This window comes from Limulus polyphemus, unplaced genomic scaffold (genome assembly GCF_000517525.1).
Source record: "Limulus polyphemus unplaced genomic scaffold, Limulus_polyphemus-2.1.2 Scaffold1937, whole genome shotgun sequence".
Lineage (NCBI taxonomy): Eukaryota > Metazoa > Arthropoda > Merostomata > Xiphosura > Limulidae > Limulus > Limulus polyphemus.
The window spans coordinates 82069-101735 of NW_013667547.1; the positions used below are offsets into that span (position 1 = coordinate 82069).

The 19667-nt window shown below is 33.4% G+C and overlaps 1 protein-coding gene across 3 annotated transcripts in view; it reads right to left on the reverse strand.

Moving 5' to 3' along the window:
* LOC106465419 (kinesin-like protein KIF13A) overlaps nt 1–19667 on the reverse strand; it is a 141504-nt gene that overhangs the window by 17520 nt on the left and 104317 nt on the right. For all 3 annotated transcript variants that reach the window (XM_022393310.1, XM_022393311.1, XM_013925645.2), the window contains exons 27-30: nt 14659–14786; nt 6417–6632; nt 4929–4982; nt 3904–4056 (exon numbers count right to left, since the gene is read on the reverse strand). In XM_022393310.1, coding sequence (XP_022249018.1) covers nt 3904–4056; nt 4929–4982; nt 6417–6632; nt 14659–14786 — 551 coding nt within the window. The remainder of the gene's footprint in view (nt 1–3903; nt 4057–4928; nt 4983–6416; nt 6633–14658; nt 14787–19667) is intronic.

Genomic DNA, 19667 nt, shown 5'->3' on the forward strand with positions numbered 1-19667 from the left:
TCACAATACCTGAGAACTCTGACTTCATTTTTTTTTGAAAAATGAAATGGTCTTTACTTTCACTCCCGATCAACAATCAAATATCTTTTCTTGAATTATGAATAACACAAATGGATTGAAATATTTAATTAAATTATGTCAAAATAAACCTTCATTTCGGTGCAATATTGAAATTAGCTTGAATTCTTCATAACCTCTGAATAGTGATTGACCCAACGGGTCATGTTGGTCTAGTTAACTCTAAAATCAAACTACTTTTGCAAAACAAAATTAAAATTTTTTATTTCAATATGCTTATCAGTTTTCATTGTTTAAGTTGAGGCTTTTAGAAAGATAAAACCAAATGTGAATCTTGTTATTCTATATTTACAGATAAAATTAATTTCTTTGGACAAAATATTTATAATAGTTGATTTATGAAAATTTTATCTTAAACCTTACAAAATCTATAATAGGTATAATAGCAAATTAGCTTCACATTACGTAATACTTGGACGGTTATTTCATAATGTGTGATAAGATTTCACTATATACATAACAAATAATGGCTGGCTGTAACCTTTAGCATGAAACCTTGTACAATCTTCAAATTGAAACTGGACAACTCGAAATTTTATTACCAACTGTACAAAAGCCCTCATTAGTTTTTGCTCAGCAAAAATCCAAACAGTGTTCATTATTTTGCTCAATGTTTCAGGTCTTTCAAAGATTTCTAGTGAATTCTTTCTATAAGCAAGTTTATTTGTATGGTCAAGTCTCCAGCATAACACATGCTTCATGGTTAAATGTCTGAAATAGATAAAACCTGTCTAGAGCTGGTCTTTAATTAACATCATTTATACAGGAATCATGTAAAAACAGGGTTTGTAAACCTTTGATGATTCAGATTTCCATGACTTTTCCAAAACTTTCCATAGCCCTCAAAACTAATTTTCCAGACCAAATATAACATGAAATAAATCATATAATCCACATTAACTGTATATTCTCTCTATATATATTATGCAAAAGTATATAGATGTATGACTATAGGTTAAACACAATGACAAGACATAGATTAACAATTATTTGACTTTCCCACCATCTTTGCAATTTCTTCATGCAAACTTTTTAATTCTAAAACATTTTCTTTTGCTGTTTTCCTGAAACTATTTGATTTTGCCAAATCAGTCATACTGCCTTGTTTTTTAGCCTTGTCAGCAAGCTCATCAGCAGCTTCAATTAAGGATGCTATATATTTTTCAAATATTTGGCATTTAGCCTTAAGTTTTGCAATATCCTCAAGGATAAGTTTCCTTTTCCACATCTTTTCATTCAGTTCAGCCCTCTCCCTCTGTTGATCAAGGTATTGAGTGGCAGTGAGTAGTTTCTTCAACAAAGAAGCTTCCAAAATACCTCAACTGACAGCATATAATCATAGATTAACTGCTGACCAACAAAGGAGACATCCTTCATGTTTTGAAACATTAACCCTTCATTCACAGAAGAGGTCCTTTCAACAATTGCTTGGCCATGAGAAAATATCAAAATGAGGTTGACAACCTGGCATACATAATCCATAGCTTGGCCCATGTGTTTGAACAAAAAGCAGTCAAGCCTATCAGTTTTAAGGTCAAAATCCTTGAAGATGTGGGAATTTGGCTTCACAACCTAAGATTTAAAACAAGTAACACTGTCTGAATAAGCAATCACATTCTTCTACTTTCAACAGACAGTATACTCTGAAAATGAGCCTTACTAGCCATCGCTTCTGAGGCCATTTTTATAGGAGTAAAACAGGCAACTTTAGAAGTAAATGAGTATTTCAATGGACACTTCACAAACAATTTCTCTATTAAACAGATCAAAACAGACAAACACTCATTGAGAAATGCAAGCTCATTGTTTGGAGTTGCCTTCTTTGTGGCAATTTGTTGTCATATTTTCTGTTGCGCAAAAACTGATATAAACATGCTATTACCAATTTGATATTTTCCATATTACTTAAGTCAGTTTTCAACAATTTAAATGAAGTGGCTGCTTTAGATAGCACATCATGTTTTACAACCCTTCTCAGAAGATTTCAGATCATAGTCTCAAGGTGACAGCTGACAAAAGGCAGTACAGGGTGGTCAGTCTGATACTTCTTCAGAAATGGAGAGAATTCTTCAGATATCAAAACATAAAATGATACTTTGCTATGGAAAATATATCATATGTTGCAGATTGCACAGTATTAAATGCTCAACTTTTTGGTACTGTGTAAGAGTTTGATTTGGCTTCAACTGTTTTGATGTATGTTTGGAAATTTGAAATAATTTCAAATGCCCTTTGTGCAACAAGTGTATTCTTCTCTACCCATCAGGTAGAACAAAATTTCAGTGCATGCGTACTAGAGCCAGTAATTTCCCCTCTAGCTGGAGGTTCTTTGAAAAGGCAGTACATTGATTTAAGTGTTGCTTCTAAATCCCAATCAGAGGCTTTAAAAGCAGTACAAAGACTGTGTAGAGACCATAAGATTCAATGTTGATTAAAGATGGGTCCGAATTTGTAGTTTTTAAGTCTGATTTTAATTTTTCATGGAACGACTAGTTAACATTTGGAATGTACCTCCCCATTTGCAAAAGTTGGTCCATTTGGTTTTTACCATTTGAAGATTTGTCATACAAGAGTAAAAAGTCTGTATTTTTTCAAAGCTTTTGAGGCAAATCTGATTTGATATATAGGGTCAATCCAAAATAAGCCACATATGCACATTTTGGATGTGATTTGACTATCTAGGAACATCTTTTTTGAATAGAACATTTATGTTTTCACAGTTTCTGTAACTGTGCCAGCTAACAATGGTCTTCAGGACCCACAAAACCTCAGCTTTCCACTCATCTTCTTTTGAAACATATGAATCCATAATTGCATAATGAGGTGCTGACACCTAGGTGAAAAGAAGTGAATCATCCAAAGGCTAATTGTAAAATAATGCAACTTTATTAAATTGTATTGTGCATTTAAATCAATGAAATTCAGTCCATTCTCTTTAATATTAACTTTAACTTAGGAATATTATTCACTTACTTTCTGGACTATAGCATCATGTTTATTTGTCTCAACAGTAGGCCTAACTGTCGATGTTACATCTGGCATTGGTCTAGATTCAGACAATATCAAAGTGTGTATGGTCGGCGTAGCTGCTGTTGAGAAGTGCAATTCATGCACATTAGCCTATTTTCATATGGCTTATTACTGCAGAATCACCAACATTGAACCTTTTATGGCACACATTACAACAAGCTTTTTAGCGATGTGTACTTGTAGTGAGCCATTCCTTGTACTTGTCCTTCAGAACCCGTGCATTCTTAAATATACATTTGCCCAGCATGTTTTACACAAGTACAAATTAAAGTAAATGCCACAGAACATAAAAATAATGATGGAAAAAATGGATAAATCATGATTACATAATTATTTGAATGTCGAGGCTCAGACAACAACAGCCTCTTTCAACCTTGAAGTAATTCAAGTTTCTATTTACACATGCACATATGCAGCAAATGCTCATCACTAAGGGAAAACACAAAGGGTTCACTTTGAAGATTATTGCCATTGGATATTATATGATGTAATCATCAAATTAATAAATTATGGAAGACACTTGTTTATAATACTGACAGGAGAAAGTTTTCATTTTCTATGATTTTTCCAAAACCCTGGGTAAATTCTCTTTTTTCCAAAATTTTCCAAGCCCTGAAAAATGCTTCCACAATTTTCCAAGACTTTCCATAATCCATACAAACCCTGTAAAAATATTGTGTCTTGCTGACCTAGAGTAAGAATACTGTCTATATTAGTTTCATAAAAACAATGCATGTCTCAAATGATCTAGAATTATAACACTCTCTATAGCAACTGTCTTATAAAATATATTACCTGTCTCAGTCGATCTAAAGTAAGAATACTCTCCAGAGCAGAAACTCCTCTTGTGTATTTTTCAATGTAACTCTCACCATCATTAGTAGCCACATCTTCACCAGAAGCTGCCATCAAAGCAAGTGTTTCTCTGTCTTCAGGGTCCTCAGATGCCTGCACATGAGAAGCAAACACTTTGACAGTCACATCAGCAATAAACATCACCCATCATGAAAAAAGCAAATAATTTAATTTATAATTCTACAGCCTAATGGGTAAAAAATATATTATGTTTCGGGTATCAAATAAAATATTCTGTCACACAATTTGGAAGAATTTCAACCAAAGCATAAAGTAACAGATCTCGAAAAAGGTGAAATCACATTCTAATTTTGAAACTTAGTACTTACTTGTTAGACTTAATAGTTTATAAAAAAAAAGAATGTTCTTTAAACAACATGTTTTTGAGCACCCTTTACTAATTTTCCCCTCTACAACTTGATATACAGTGTCATTCTATCTTATAAATTAAAATTTAATATTTTCAAGTAATTTTGATAAATAGTCTAGAAAGTTTAGTATGTATCTTTAAAATTGACTAAAATTTAATCATATTCATCAAAGAAAGTGCTCTCTTAAGAGTGGAATACATTTAAATAAAGAAGTTAACTTTTCAATTAATTGAATAAAAATGCTTTCTACACTCTTAATGAAATTATTTTGCAACATTTTTGATTAATGCGGGCTTAAGGAAAACATCACAAAATAAATATATTGAGCAACAAAGTAGAAAGAATTTTAATTCAATTAATTACAAAGTTATTTTATTTCTTTAAAATCATTTAAATAGTTTAATAAAAGAGTTCTTGCTCAATTCATTCTAAACAATGCCTGTAAAGCTGTAATATTTTCACATAACAATAAAACCCCTACAACCTGACCACTCTCAAAAAGTGGACCTCTCGAGAGTCCTCAGGTTACAGGGTTTTTATCTTATATATTAAGACTTCTTGAACCTACATAACAATAGTAGTCTAGCTTCATACCTTGGGAACATTAGATACCACTTCATAGATTACTCCTGATGAAAATAAGAGATCCTGTAATAAAAAAGATAAACATTACCTGTGTTCCACTGCAGAAGAGTGGTTCTACTGTATCAAGTGCTTGTCCTCCAAGTTGAGAAAAAGCAAGAATTTGTTATTTGCGCAATTAGTTTCATGCTTTTCAAGGTATTTTATATAAATCTACAGTAGAATCATTACACTCACAATAATTATACTTATGAATAATTGTGTGGGAATATAATACAGAATTATCATTCACTAAGGTTGACCTATAAAGTCTTGAACAAACAACCAAACCAAATATACAAATTCTAGTCTTGTTCTTTGTTAAATTTGGCACAGAGCTCTATGAAAACAACATAAATATCTCCAGCTTTGAGGTGATAAGACTAAAGGGAGACTGGTTGTAAGCACTTTTCAGAGATATAAACCTCTTGAGTATAAAAGTTTAATATCATTCATATGTCTCATTTTCAGCACTGACTTTTCTGTAATTAGATACAATTCCCACATCCAAATGTGAAATAAAATCCATCTTAGCATTTCATTGTTCTTTACATTATTTCTGTCCTTTTTGTAAATTGTTTACGCATTTTGGCTTTTATATTATTTGTTTATAAACAATACCAATTTATATAATGCACACAATATCTAACATATTAACATCTGTTAAACATTTTATAACAGACAAGATTCTTCTTACACAGATAATACAATGTGGAAAAACATTAGTATTACAATCCAATTTGTATAATAGTATTATATTATTAATTTAATAGTATTATATCATATTCAATGTATATTAAAGTTGTAATTTTCCTCTACTGAAAATGTATTTCTGATAGGTACGTACCTCCTCTCACATAAATAGCTATTTTTGTTCAGTACTGACCTCTATATGCAAAAAAAATGTTTTATGCATGCTACAAGCCTTTTATCTCACCTCCATTAAAATTAACTGATTCCAATGCATCAATAAGAGTGTGACATACTCTCATGACACGACTCCCTCTATTCAATTCTACTGAACTATCACTTTGAGTTTTGGCAAAAGATAGAAGAACCAGTTTTCAGTGGGTGGGAAGTGTGAAAAGTAAGTAGCTATCTGAAATACATTTTCAGTGTAGGAAAATTATAACTTCCAATACAGTACATTACTTCTCACATAAATAGCTAGAATCCAATACTGAATAGGTGGAGGGACTGGAGCAAGGGGAAGAAAGAAGTATCCTTCAAAAGCATCCAAGGGACACTCTCGAAGAGCAGACTGTCAGATTCTAAGATCTGATGTGGGGGATCACATCACTTCTAAACCCCTGTGAATCGTTTTCGTGATTTTAATGGTTTAATTTTCGAAGTGAGTTTTCCTCATAATTTTTTTTTCTTTACAATGAAGAAATCTTTTACTTTAACTTAATTTCCCAGTCTTTATTTTTTTCTCACACTTCTGCATTTTACATAACATACTTGTCTACTTATCCTTTTCTTCATTCGGTCCATAATAGATTGTCTCTTGTAAACATTGATGGCCAGCCGTTTCCTCAAAATAATGTCCATAGTAGCAGGATGGCTCAATCGCACAGTGACCTTTAAGATTAAGTAAACCCGCTCGTTCTGAGGTGTTACTCGATTTAGGAAGATCGAATCATGAATAGATGAGTCCCAGGCAGCAACTGCTGAAACCTACAAGTAAGTAAAAGATGTAGCTTACTTGAGTGTTACTGTTTAACACAAAACTTCCATTTAGCCAAAAGAAACCTTAATCTACAATTCAAAAGTTAAGGAAAAAATTATATATATTTATAATTTATATATCAGACTATGCCTTTTTCAGTATGTATACCACTTCTTAATTGCCCAATGAATCATTAAGGTTAAAAGTTCATTGATACAATATACTGGTACTTGGTGAGCAGCCAGGCATATAGAATTTCTTCATTTAAAAATGCTAATAAAGTTTTGAACAATAAGAAAAATAAGATATTTATGTAATTAATATATTGTTGTTAGTAATATACCTAAAACCAGGGGGAGTCAGTGCACTTTTACTGGTCATAAGTGAATACAGCAATGTTGACTGTCATTAACTTAGACATATTGTATATCTGTTTCACCCTTAAGGTGAAATTATGGTAAAACACTGCCAGTGGAAAACATACAATCCATATGCTCATTACCCACATTGATTCAGGATGTAAAGTTTACATTTCATAATTCAAAGAAAAGTCTTCTGAAATGTTCTTTTGTTTCTTGTTTTTATGTTTGTTCTTTATGTATAATTATAAAAGTAACTAAAATGTCAAAATAGGGATCCTTTTAAGTTTGTTAAGATTAGATTAGATAAAATAAATAATAATAATAATATTATAATAAAAATGTTTCACGTGGAACACACACATAAGCAGCTCGTGGGTAATATAATTTGTTAGTGTAACGTGAGCCGCACGTTCCCCAAGTGATTTACAACTTATAATGGTGTAGATGGTAGTTAGACATGGTTCAAAGGACAATAAAACAATAAAATTTAATTATAAATAGATGTATACTGTTACAAACTTAGAGCTACTTAGGATCAACAAATGTAGTTTCATATAACAATCTGACATTATTCTAGAAAGAAAACAATGTAATTTAAGATTATTTCAATTTTTTTCCGGTTACAAGATCGGTCAAATTGACCTATGCTGTTTTGAGATAGGGTAGAGAAAATAAAAGATAAACTATAAAGTTCTACTTAAAAAAAACGTTTGAAATGCATTTAAGAGGTTTTAGGGCTTATACTATGAAAGTTTGAGATTTCTGAGATGAGGAAAAGTATTTTAATTTCTAACATGAAAATTACTTTGCAACAGACTATTCAAAACAAATATGCAATATATCATGGACAAATCTTTATTTTAAATTATTAAAAATACTTCACTAAAAATATGATTTTTTATGTGTGAAAGACTGCCAAATTTTGTGAAGGTAGACAAACAGTATTGAAAGTTAGAAGTATTAAATCTATAAAGACTTTAAACAAATACAAAGAGGTTATGTGGTTGGTCATATTGACTGAGACATGTTGAGAGAGTTCATGGGGATCAACGATGAATAATGCAAGTCCCTCTCTTTCATTTTTATTAGGTCAATATATAGTGGTCAGTTGCCTGAAGACTGAAGTTATATTTCTCCTATGTCTAAAGAGGGTGATAGAGAGTTTCCCTGAAAATTATAGGCTAGTTAGTCTTACATTTTCAGTGGTAAAAACTCTAAAGAGATTGAAAACATAGGCTTCACAAATTTGATTAATGCAATGCAAAATCAAAAGTAGATTTCATAATTTGTTTACTTTTTTGAGCATATTACTCGTTAACTCTTTCAGTATGGGCTCATTCCCTGGGACTGACATAACCATTTTATGCTTTTTATAGTTATATAACTATAACTTTTAAATCAGCGTATGTTCACAACATTTGGTAGATTATCAGTAAACATTACAAGGCTTTCTTCCACAAAATATCAGATTTATTTTATTAAGTCTTAAGGTATTTTAAGTAATGTTTTTCTCATGCCTTTTTCTTTTCACATGTTGCCTATCCAACACGCAAAGTAATTTTCATTTTAAGATTATAAATACTTTTATGAGTTAGAAAATTATCAAATTTCACAAGCAAAATGTTTATAACCTCCAGATAATTATCAACATTTAAAAAAAAAAAATTATAATTTATCTGTTATTTTCACTATGAAATCTCTGTACGGTTTCAGTAGATTTGACCGATCTTATAACCACCACAAAAAATTTGGAAATAAATATAAACTATGCTTTTTCCATTCTAGAATGACGAGAAAGTATAACTCAAAAACACAAATGTTAAGTCTAAATAGTTTAAATGTCATAACATTATACATTTACATATATATTATTTTTCTTATATTGACTTTTCAGCCATGCGTGGCTAACATTACAGAAGTTATAATGACACGGTACACATGCACTCATGTTACCGTATCCAAGAATATAAAACTGACCTTTAGGCTTTACACAGTGACCTGTCTTGGCTGTGTTTTAGTGGACTAGTATTTTGTAAAATAAAGTCACATTTCAGTTATAATACATTATATATGTATATACATTATTACCATTTAGAAATAAGTTCTTAAACTTATTTTTCTTAAAACATAGAACAGTAAATAAAGCAGTATAGCAAACAATTATCTCTTCTGGTTACGAACTTTGTACTAATTTGCTGCTTGCCATAGGTTGCTAAGCCTTATGAAATTTCGCATGTGGAGAATGTGAAACAAAATAATTGTTTTTAGGTTGTATATATGTACATTTTAAATAACCAAAAAATCATAAATTACTATATTAATACCATAGAATTCTACTATAATTTATCAAGCTTAGTAACTAATCTGTATTTCAATCTTGAAAAATATGAAATTTCGAGCAGAATAAAAACTCAGCTTACCAGCTTGAAATCTTGTATCGAAAGAAGGAATCGATGTCAAATACTTTAAAATGGCTGAGACAGAAGAAGTAAGTGTGTAAAAGGAAGTGTTTCCAAAAATGAAAAAGGGTAGGCGAGGCCACTGTGTGTAATTCAGTAAATGAGCAATATCTCAGCAAATAGAAAAGATAGGAGGTTCTTATTTTATATTCTAGCTTGTCAATATCAGTAACTTCGAGTTTCTAATTAATTAGAAACTATAGACTTTGTATTTGGACATCACAAACATCTAATTTGAACCAGTGCTGCATTCAACATACCATGTGACACACTAAAATCGATGTTTAGCTGTGTTTTTAATATTTATTTTTAAATTCAGAAATTAAATAATATATAACATTAAAATTTGAATTATAATCTACAATTTGATACCAAACTTACTGACATAGATTCATGAAATAGCTGTTGAATAAAATTTTGAATTCGAGTCAACAAACGCAATGGTATGCTTTTGACCAATGACCCGTGTGGAGAGGATTAACTGAATGATGAAAATAGTGTGGATTTTGTGTACTTAAGATTTTCATTATGAATCTAATAAAGTTCCATAAAGTAGATTAGCTGTGAAAATTAGATATACAGGGGTTAAAAAAAGACTAATTAACTGTACAATGGTTGGATGAGAAAAAGCAAAATATTGTTATTAACCCCTTGACTTCTGGTACACTCTTTAAATTCCTTTGTGTGCATGTCACAAAAAGTGTTACTGAGTTACATTCAAAACTTAATTAAACCACTTTACTTTCAATGTATTTTAATGAAATTAATATTATCAAGTACTTTATAATTCAGTTTTATATTATTGAAGTAATTATTCCTTTATTTTAAGATCCAGGGTCAGTCACAAACCCACCCAATAATTATTTTTTGCCAGAAAAAAATTAAAATTTCAGAAGCATTTTAGCTGGGAAAAATACCATAAAAAATGGATAACACTGCCGCACGTAAAAAATTCAGTTTTTTGAAATCAGTTTCCATTTTCACGTGGCATAACTATGACCAAATGACCATATGAAGAACGTAAATACAAAAAGAAAGGAAGCTGCAAAAGTTGTGAAATGTGTTTACATTGTGATCCTCTAGCTATATATACAGCAAACACTGCCATGTTATCCCCCAAAGTAGACGTGGAGTAGTGCAAAAGATCCAAAAGCCAGTAAAAAAAAAAAAAAGGAAGAGGCAGAGCAAAATGTTCTTTTGGAAATGTGTGCTGAAGAGAGTGTTTCGTTACAAGATTTGGATATTGAGATTGAAGATGTAGTAGAAGAAACCTAGAAACATGTTTATTATCACTAATTATGCATTGAAATTGACTAACAGCTTCACTGGAACTAAAATAACTGTAATATTTGCAATGATCAAAGCATTCTGAATATTTCCTTTGATTTTCTTGGAAGTCAGAAATTAGCCAATTGTTTTTGCCTACTCCTCCACGACAAGAAAGGATTTTTAAACTCCAAAAGTTGTTCTTGCCTTTTTTAGACCATTCCGCACAGTTGTGGACCTTATCCGTTAATTTTTGACGGGTGGGTTTCTCTCTGACCGGGATCTTAAAATGAACCTCTGAAACAAACAATTAAATCTTCAGTTTTGTTGTCAAATGATGTGTATTCAGTTAGAATATATGAGCTTTGATTTCTTCTGTTTCTATTCAGCGTAGTCTCAGTATCTCTATGCATACAAGGTCAAGTTCTAAACTTAAGGTCCATATTACAACAGACTAAGATTCCAAGAAGGAGCTTATTTCTTTCTCTCCCTCTGATAAACACCATGCCAACATTCCAAAGTAGTCTGTTGCTAAGCAACAGTCTTTTCTAGACTTGAATGGCATGCTTTCAACCAAAGAGCAGATTTTTCAGTCTAATCTCTCAAGGAAACAGGAACTATAAATTATAGGTTATTTTTCAAACCAAAAGTAAACTGCTACTAAGTCCATTGTTGAGATCAGTGTCCCTAGTGCTTGTGAATTTTTTTTCGCCTTATTCATATTAGTTTGATAGATAATTAAATTGTATTTAAGTCTTACTTTTATGTTTTAGTAATTATATATATTATTTGTATTTTAAAAATCATATTTGAAAGGTTGAATGATTTTTAAATATTATTCTAAGCTTTGCCTCACTCAAAAAGTCTTTCCTTAAAAGGCGAGTGCAAATTATGTCTCGCCGGAGACTAAATTGTGTCTGCCGATGACAATGTTATATCACCCGTGGACACCAACTGACACATAAATAATAAAAGACAAAGAATTGGAGAGGAAAATAAAACATTAAAAATAAAAAATTTTGAAAAGGTAAAGACTTGAAATTACACATATGACCCATCGAAGATATTTTCAGATTATTCAATGATGAGAGAAAAGGTATGTATATATTTAAATTTCTTGATTTTAAACATTTCTTTGCACTATATATCATGATAATAGCTAGTTAGTTATACGGTAGAGAAAATAGGAATTAACACTTTCCTAAACTGAAAATGTATTTCTGATAGACAGTTATCTCAGAAAAAGCTTTCTCGACTTGTACTGCCCTCTATCGAGGCAACTTTTTGCTCACCACCAGCCTTGTTACTCCCACTTATTACTGCATAATAGCATGCAAATGATCATGCAGCAACTCTCCACCAATAGGAGTGCGACACTACGCCTATTGTAACTAGCACCCTCTCTAATCATGCACATGCTAATCACTTCGAGATTGATCATAACTAATCAAACCAATTCACACTGGAAGTGGGAAGGACAGGTGGGAAATGTGAGAGAAGGTAATTATTTATTAGAAGTACATTTCCAGTTTAGGAAAATGTTAACTTCTGATAACATATTTTACCTCCTCTTCAGAAAAAGCTAGAATCCAACACTGAACTGGTAGAGGGCTGTTAAGAAGATGATCCCCTTTAAGAAGTACCCAAAGGAAGATCATGAGGTGTGATAAGAAATTAAAAACAACATACCAGAAGGAGATTGCACCACTTGTGAGCCAGGACTACTCTTTGCCTGTTAGTAATGTGTTGCCAAAACATAAAGGGTGGGAACTTTGAGGGGTTGCAAAAAAATATAGAAATAATGGGACCCTCCTTGTCTAGTGTGGCTAGGGTGAGATAGACTGTAAATGAGAGTTCAACCTCAACCAACACCTGGCGGCATCCGGAATTGTACATCAGGTCTGCAGTAGGAAAAGGGTTCTCTACCTTTCAAACCAAAAACAGGTATCAGCTGGGAAGAGGAGCTCCTGTACAAAGAAACCGTCTCCACATGTGCATATCTCCAACACAACCAACACCAAATCCACTAGGAACTGACATCTGTCAGATTTTAGGACGGAGAAAAGCCCAGGTGGGTGTTAAGCTCCAGTCAAAAATCTGGCAGCATTAGCAATTTGGTCATCCAGTCCACAGTAGGAGAAGGGTACTCAGCCTTACACAAATGAGAAGTCATGTGTCTCATCCAGCTATAACCAACAACAGATCCACCAAGAAGGGTACTCAGCTCTACACAAATGAGAAGTCATGTGTTTCATCCAGCTACATCCAACACCAGATCCACCAAGAATGGTACATCAGGTCTGAGGGAGAAAGAGTCTCAATGTCACAGACATCTAGCATATTTACAGTCCGTACAGTGCAGATTTAAAACTAAGTATACCTGGTCATGCAAGACTTGCCACAGAGTGGGATCCAAATATGCAATAAAGGACCCTGCAAAGAAAAAGAATGGTGTACTTACCATCCACAGATAAACTGTTACAGTACTGATGATGTCCCCAAAGGAAAGATGGAAATGTGCAGCCAGGAACATGGTAAGGTGACAGTCCTGATGGGAAGACAACATGAAGAGTGACAATCATGAGGAGAAAGGGAAAAAACACCAGGTGAATGAATTGGCAATTTTAACCCATAAGGGTGGTGGGAAAAGATCACAGGAGAGGTGAGGATTTCACGGAAGAAACAAATGGACTCGGGAACCATGGAAGGGAGCAGTACGTGTCACACACCCTCGGAGATCCCTGACGTGACAAAAGAGATGGTGGGAATAGAACATTCTAGAAGGGCAGGGGTGGAACGTAGAAAATGGGAGATAAACACAGAACACTACATACCTGAATAACAAGTCCCCTGAAATGACACATAACTAAGAGGCATATTCAGGAGAGAGGGAAAAGGCTGTCCAAATCCAAAACTAAAAGATTACTTAAAACCCTATTAGGACAATCATCAGTGATTTCTGATTGTATCATTGAAAGTGTCCAACTCCCAACAGACCGAAGCCATCACTTCATGAGCCGAGAATCATGGTGTCAACCTGCTAGTCGTGATCAAGAATTCCCCTGCCACAATAAGATCATGTCATAGTCGTGACTACCTGAAACTGCAAGTGCATAAATCCCAAAATTGAAAGAAGATAAAATAAATGATAATTATCCAAAAAACAGAACAAAAATGTAAAATAACAAATTAACTAAAGGAAAAATTCACGAAAGTAAAAACGAGTGGTTAGGTTAATTAAACTGTGAATGAAAAACACGCCTAATTAGTAGGACTGCCAATCAAGAAGTGATTAACATGTGCATGACTAGAGAGAGAGTGCTAGTTATCATTGGGGTAGTGTCGCACTCCTATTGGTGGAAAGTTGCTGCATAATCACTAACATGTTAGTATGCAGTAATAAGTGGGAGTAACAAGGCTAGTAGCAAGCAAAATTTTGCACCGATAGATGGCAGCACAAATCGAGAAAGCTTTTTGTGAGAGGAGGTAAGATACTGCATCAGAAAATAAGATATAAACGTTTACCTGAAAAAAGCTTTTGATATTCATTTAGGAGATCATGCAAGTAAAATATGAAAACTGTAAGAGCTATTCAGAGTCTGGGTGCAAATAACTACATTAAATAATGATTTTTCATTAGAAATAGTAAAAAAACAAAATAAAATATTTTATTTTTCTGAAATTACATACTTTTAGGAACTTCTTGTCAAATTTCAAACAATTTCATCCACTAATTTTATTTTTGGAATGAAACATGACAAGAGTGACATTACCTACTAACAATTTTCGTTGCCAGTAGTCATAGGGTTCATACGGTCTAGATAAACTGGACCTCTATTACTACTGGAGTGCTCCAGGGGTCAGTTCTTGAGCTTTTTCCTTTAAAAGTTACATTAATTATGTTGCTACATTTTTAAAATTCTGAAGATAAAAATACTATTTCTTACCTCTTTCTGAAAGTGTTTTAGAATGGGCAGGTTAAACATCTTACTACCATGTTCTTTTGGAAGGATAGAGTTACTTCCAGCTATCTGTATACCATTTTCATCAGCATTTGTCGTACTCAGATCATCAGCTTAAAAAAGAAAATATTAATTTCTTAGAACTTCACTGTATTTGACCAGGCTCATAACTTCTTCTTTCATGTCACATTTTAATATATAGCATACATATATATGGAAAATGTTTATTTATAGCCATATAGTGCCAAACTAATTCCAAAACACAGATCATTATTAATCGAATAATCTTTTCCATACCATGAAGAATACAATGTTGGTTATCATATGGTTACCTTATGTGATGCCCTGTTGCAAGAGATATTCTAGAGAAAATGTTTAAATACGTCAAAATGTCATGTTATCCAATACAGTAAGCTTTCCAAGTAACAAATCACTATTAAGCTTTAAGACCCCCAGTCAAGAAAACCAAGCCCTCTAGGTGTCGCACCAAATTTTCAAATATTATGTCCCAGAAAGCGCTGATTGGTAGAAATAAACTATATGACTCTACTGTTCAGAATCTTTTTTAATATTTGAAATCCATGAAGTATGAAAAAAGATACAGTTGTATGTAAATTTTGCTGTCCATGAGGACTAGGTTAATCTATTTGCATATCTAAATCAACAAGTGAGGCAGAAGATACAGCAATTTCTTCCTCCAAATATGAACATTCAGCTCCATCCACTATGTGTTCAGGAACTGTACTATCACTATCAATCAATACCCTCATTTTAGCTGGAGTTAATGAAAAGAATGCCTTTATCTTGGAAATGGTGATATGAAATTTATCTCGCCAATTTCCTAGAAGGACTGAATTCATCAGAATCTGATGAGCTTTAACAGCAAAAACTTTCTGACTTTGTTTCTTTTTCCCATTTTGTATAACTCAATTAACTTTTCCACACACTCCCTCGGCATTTCATCTTTCGTATTCCCTGGTTAGCATGCCCACCTTTTGACAATGCTTCTGGACAAAGTGTAGTAGTTTCACCTCCTACACTGCTTATATCTCCCTCAGGACGATTACAGTGTACCAGAGAAAGTGCTTGGCTAATAGCTAGTGATTTAGCAGTAATCCCAACTTGATCTTGTTATTCAACTCAGAATTTGCACATCGATCAGTTGTAAGTAATGGTGCCTTGGGGGATGTAAATGACAACCTCATTTCAATATTCAATTCATTTGCTCCACACACATTAAGCTTGGATGCTACAACAACTTCTACCTTGGATATATTGGACGAGCAAATGATTTTAGCAGCATAAACCTCCCACTGAACCTCATGTGTGCTTTGGCTTCTGGTTTTTGCTTAGAACTCTTTCACTAACATTGGACCATTTAACACATTGGCATCAAGAACTTTTCTATTAGTGCCTGTGATCCCATCTGTAAATGTTAAGGTCTTGTATTCGTCCATTTCTGTAGTTATATCATTTTCGTCTTCCATATAGAAGTTGAATTCCCTATTTCAAATATGAAAAGTGGGTATCCAGTCTCCCTCTAACAGTTTGAACCTCCAGATAAATCTACTTCTCAACATGTAGAATGTGCCCATCAGTGGAAGACTGCATTCCAACAATGAGATGGTATATACATGGGATCAGATCCTGTGAGACAAAGCACATAGCATTGTCACTTTTAAGAATCACTCTACAGATATCAAGACAATTTATTCAAACATTCTATAGCATCTCTTCAAGTACAGCTGAAACTTGTACATTATCTTGTCCTGTGTATCCTTCTACCACATAATCAACAAATTCGTACTGAAATCCAGGAACACCTTCATCATCACAGACCTATCTGACCTTCATTGAACCAAGCAATGACATACCCTTTTTACCAAAGTACTCCACTTGACCTTCCCTTTACTTCATTGGTAACACCTTCTGCTTATAGTCAAGCACAATAAGCATCACTGAAGAATCAATCTTAATTTTTTTCTTTAACTTTGTTGATTGCATCAAATTGAACTTTTGCTTTAAGCCTGTGGGCCATGTAACATAATGTTGAATTTTTTTAGAATCAGGATGGATGCTAACATTGATTTTACTTCCTTTGTTGTATCAAGATCATCCTCTAGTAATGAGGCAGTCTGCATCAAGATTGGCCTAACCGAAGTGTCGAAAAAATTGACAGATTTGCTACACTTAATGCAATAGCTGTGGTTGTGAACATGATTACATCATTTACCTAGTGCAAACGTACAGCAATGGGTCTGATCATCAGAGGATAAACTCAAATGCTTGTGTGTGTACTCATATATCAGAAATAACATTATTTCTTTCCATCTCTGTAAGATTTTCTCAATGCTTGCTTGAATATAATTTGCCACATTTGCTTCGGGATACTTCATGATGCTTAATCTTGCCATCACAGACTCGAATACTGAACTGACATATCTTAATCAAATATAGTAGGTTGACAGTCCAGCTTTTGTTTCACCTCTTTTTGCTGCAGCTTAACGATATCGTGAAATGTATCCACCTGAAGCAACTTGAAACTTTTCGAAGAAATTTTACAAGTGCTTCAGTGTTTTATTAGTTGAAAATACATAGAATAAAACTTAAAGGTTTTTTGTATAAGTGAGTAGTTAAGGATATATAAAAAAGAGGTGACAAGAGGATGCCTGTGTTACGAAATAAGCTTGTGAGATGAGCTCGAGATTTAGTCATGTAAGGAGAGTTGCCTAGAAACAAGCAACAAGACACGTGTATTACGAAATAAGCTTGTGAAACAAGTTTGAGAACTAGTAACCAAGGTCAGAAGCATAGTTACGTAAGAAACGTTGCCTAGAAACAAGATGAATACACCAGTACTTATGACAAGTTGAAGAATTACTGACCTCAACCTCTTAGAACTAAGAAAGCTACAGAAAAGTTTAGGTTTGATGAATCATATCGGCACTTTGAGGTAGTATTAGTTACAGCACATGGGTGTAGCAGTACAAGTGAATAGGCAGCCGGCTAACACCACTTATCTGTGACCAATTACTTGAGAGTTTTGGTTACAGTTCTGGTTTAGCCTGGGATTTCTCCTGAAGTATCCAATAGGAGCACAGGACTACTTGTGGGTGATGCTGTGTCCTATTTAGTGGGTCGAAATAATACAGAGAAAAGTTAGTTAAAAAACCCATGTCAGAGACTGAAAAGTTAAGTTCTCCAGGACTGAGAAGAAGTATCCATCGAGTAGTAATCCTCGAGTATTCTCCGGAAGAAGTTCTCCCAAGATTGAAGAGTTGACAATGAAGATGACAAACATGGCTAAGACTTCTAACAACCCAACTCTACTGTAAGTATAATCTCTCTCTCTTAATCAGCTAGTGTAGAAGTCATAGAAGATAGTAAATGTATCTAGATAAAAGTGTTTAATACGATATATAAGTAGTAACTCGATAGAACTAATGTTTAAAGAGTGTAATATTTTAGAGAAGTTTTTAAATGTTAAATAAACGTTATTTTGAGTGTTCAACCTTGGCCTGAGACTCAGTTTCTTTATTCTAACTGTAAGCTTCTTCGAGTTAGCGACTTGTGGCTCCACTCTTCACGAAAAATCCTCCAATAAATAAATTTGGTGTAACGAGTAGTTTTAATTGAAACTCCAACAATTAAGCCCACCAGGGCGCTACTCATTACACACACCCCAACCTGTTCATAGCTATCAAAGGAGTTCTTATACGCTTTGTGAAGGTCTTTGATACTCCATCTACTACTTTCACAAACTGGCATATCTGAAAATATGTGGTTGTCAATCCTTACATTCCTTGTTTGACCAGGCTTTACTTGAAGGCATCGTTGAATGAACGTAATTGCTGTTGCAATCCTTTGGCTATCCACACGGAAAGTATAATTGTGTTTGACCAAGCTTTACTTGAAGGCTTCATTGAATGAACATAATTGCTGTTTCAATCCTCTGGCTGTCCACACAGAAAGTATAATTGTGTTTTCGCAGATGTGTTCCACACTCCAGAGTATCAAACGTCTTTCTCAAAGATGAAAAGTTCACTTTTCCCATTGAGTGCTTCTGAACAGGTATAAGCTGATTTTGTTGGTCTGGTAGACTATTGAATTCGTTAGTGAGCATCCTTTTGCATGTACATCATTCGAGTGAATGATGAAGCCAAAATGCTTTGAGCAACCACAGAAATGTTTCTGCACACAACAAGTTATAGTTTGCACAAACTTTTGGAAATGACTTAGTTTGTCGATAAAATACTTCTTAAACTCAAATGGATCGGTTGGATACAAAAGTTGGAATAACTTAATAGTTATTTGTATGCATATTCGAATAGCCCTCTGTCTTTGTCTGAAACTTTGCAATGCATTAGTTTTGTACCCACCTTTAGATAAACATTCTAAAGCTGTGCGATTGGTAATATCCAAGGCATTGAATATAGCAGTAATGGTTTTAGAGGCTTCAGCATTTCCATCTGTTCCAGAATCAATATCGTACACTTTCTTCTAATCTAATTCGATTTTGACCTCTCAGGGCACTTGTCTTTATCTTTACTCTTCTTTCTCCACTTTCAGCATCATTTCTTCACTTCCAATTAATATGATTCGTTTTATTCCAGTATGAATCCAAAGGTAAGCAGCATCTACAAATGCCACAGGTGAAGCAGTCTCTTTTCTTTCTATGTTTATGTTACTGGCAAGACATTGTACAGATTTCACTTATGAGTATATTTTTTCAATCAGAAAAAGCTTTTGAGATTGTATTATTGGATTACGATTACGTTGTCTGGCACCTCCAATCCATTTTTCGGCTCTGATGTGTTTTTTTTCTAAATTTGGGTCCATTTTTTTATGACTGGGAGTCTTAAATAAATGAAATCACAAAATGCATTTTTCTCAAGTTAATATTCCTGTTTTTGTTAATAACTTTGATCTGCAGTTCTAAACAGAAATAAAGTATGTCAGTCATCTAGTTACTGAAATCTGCCGTATTCTTTGTA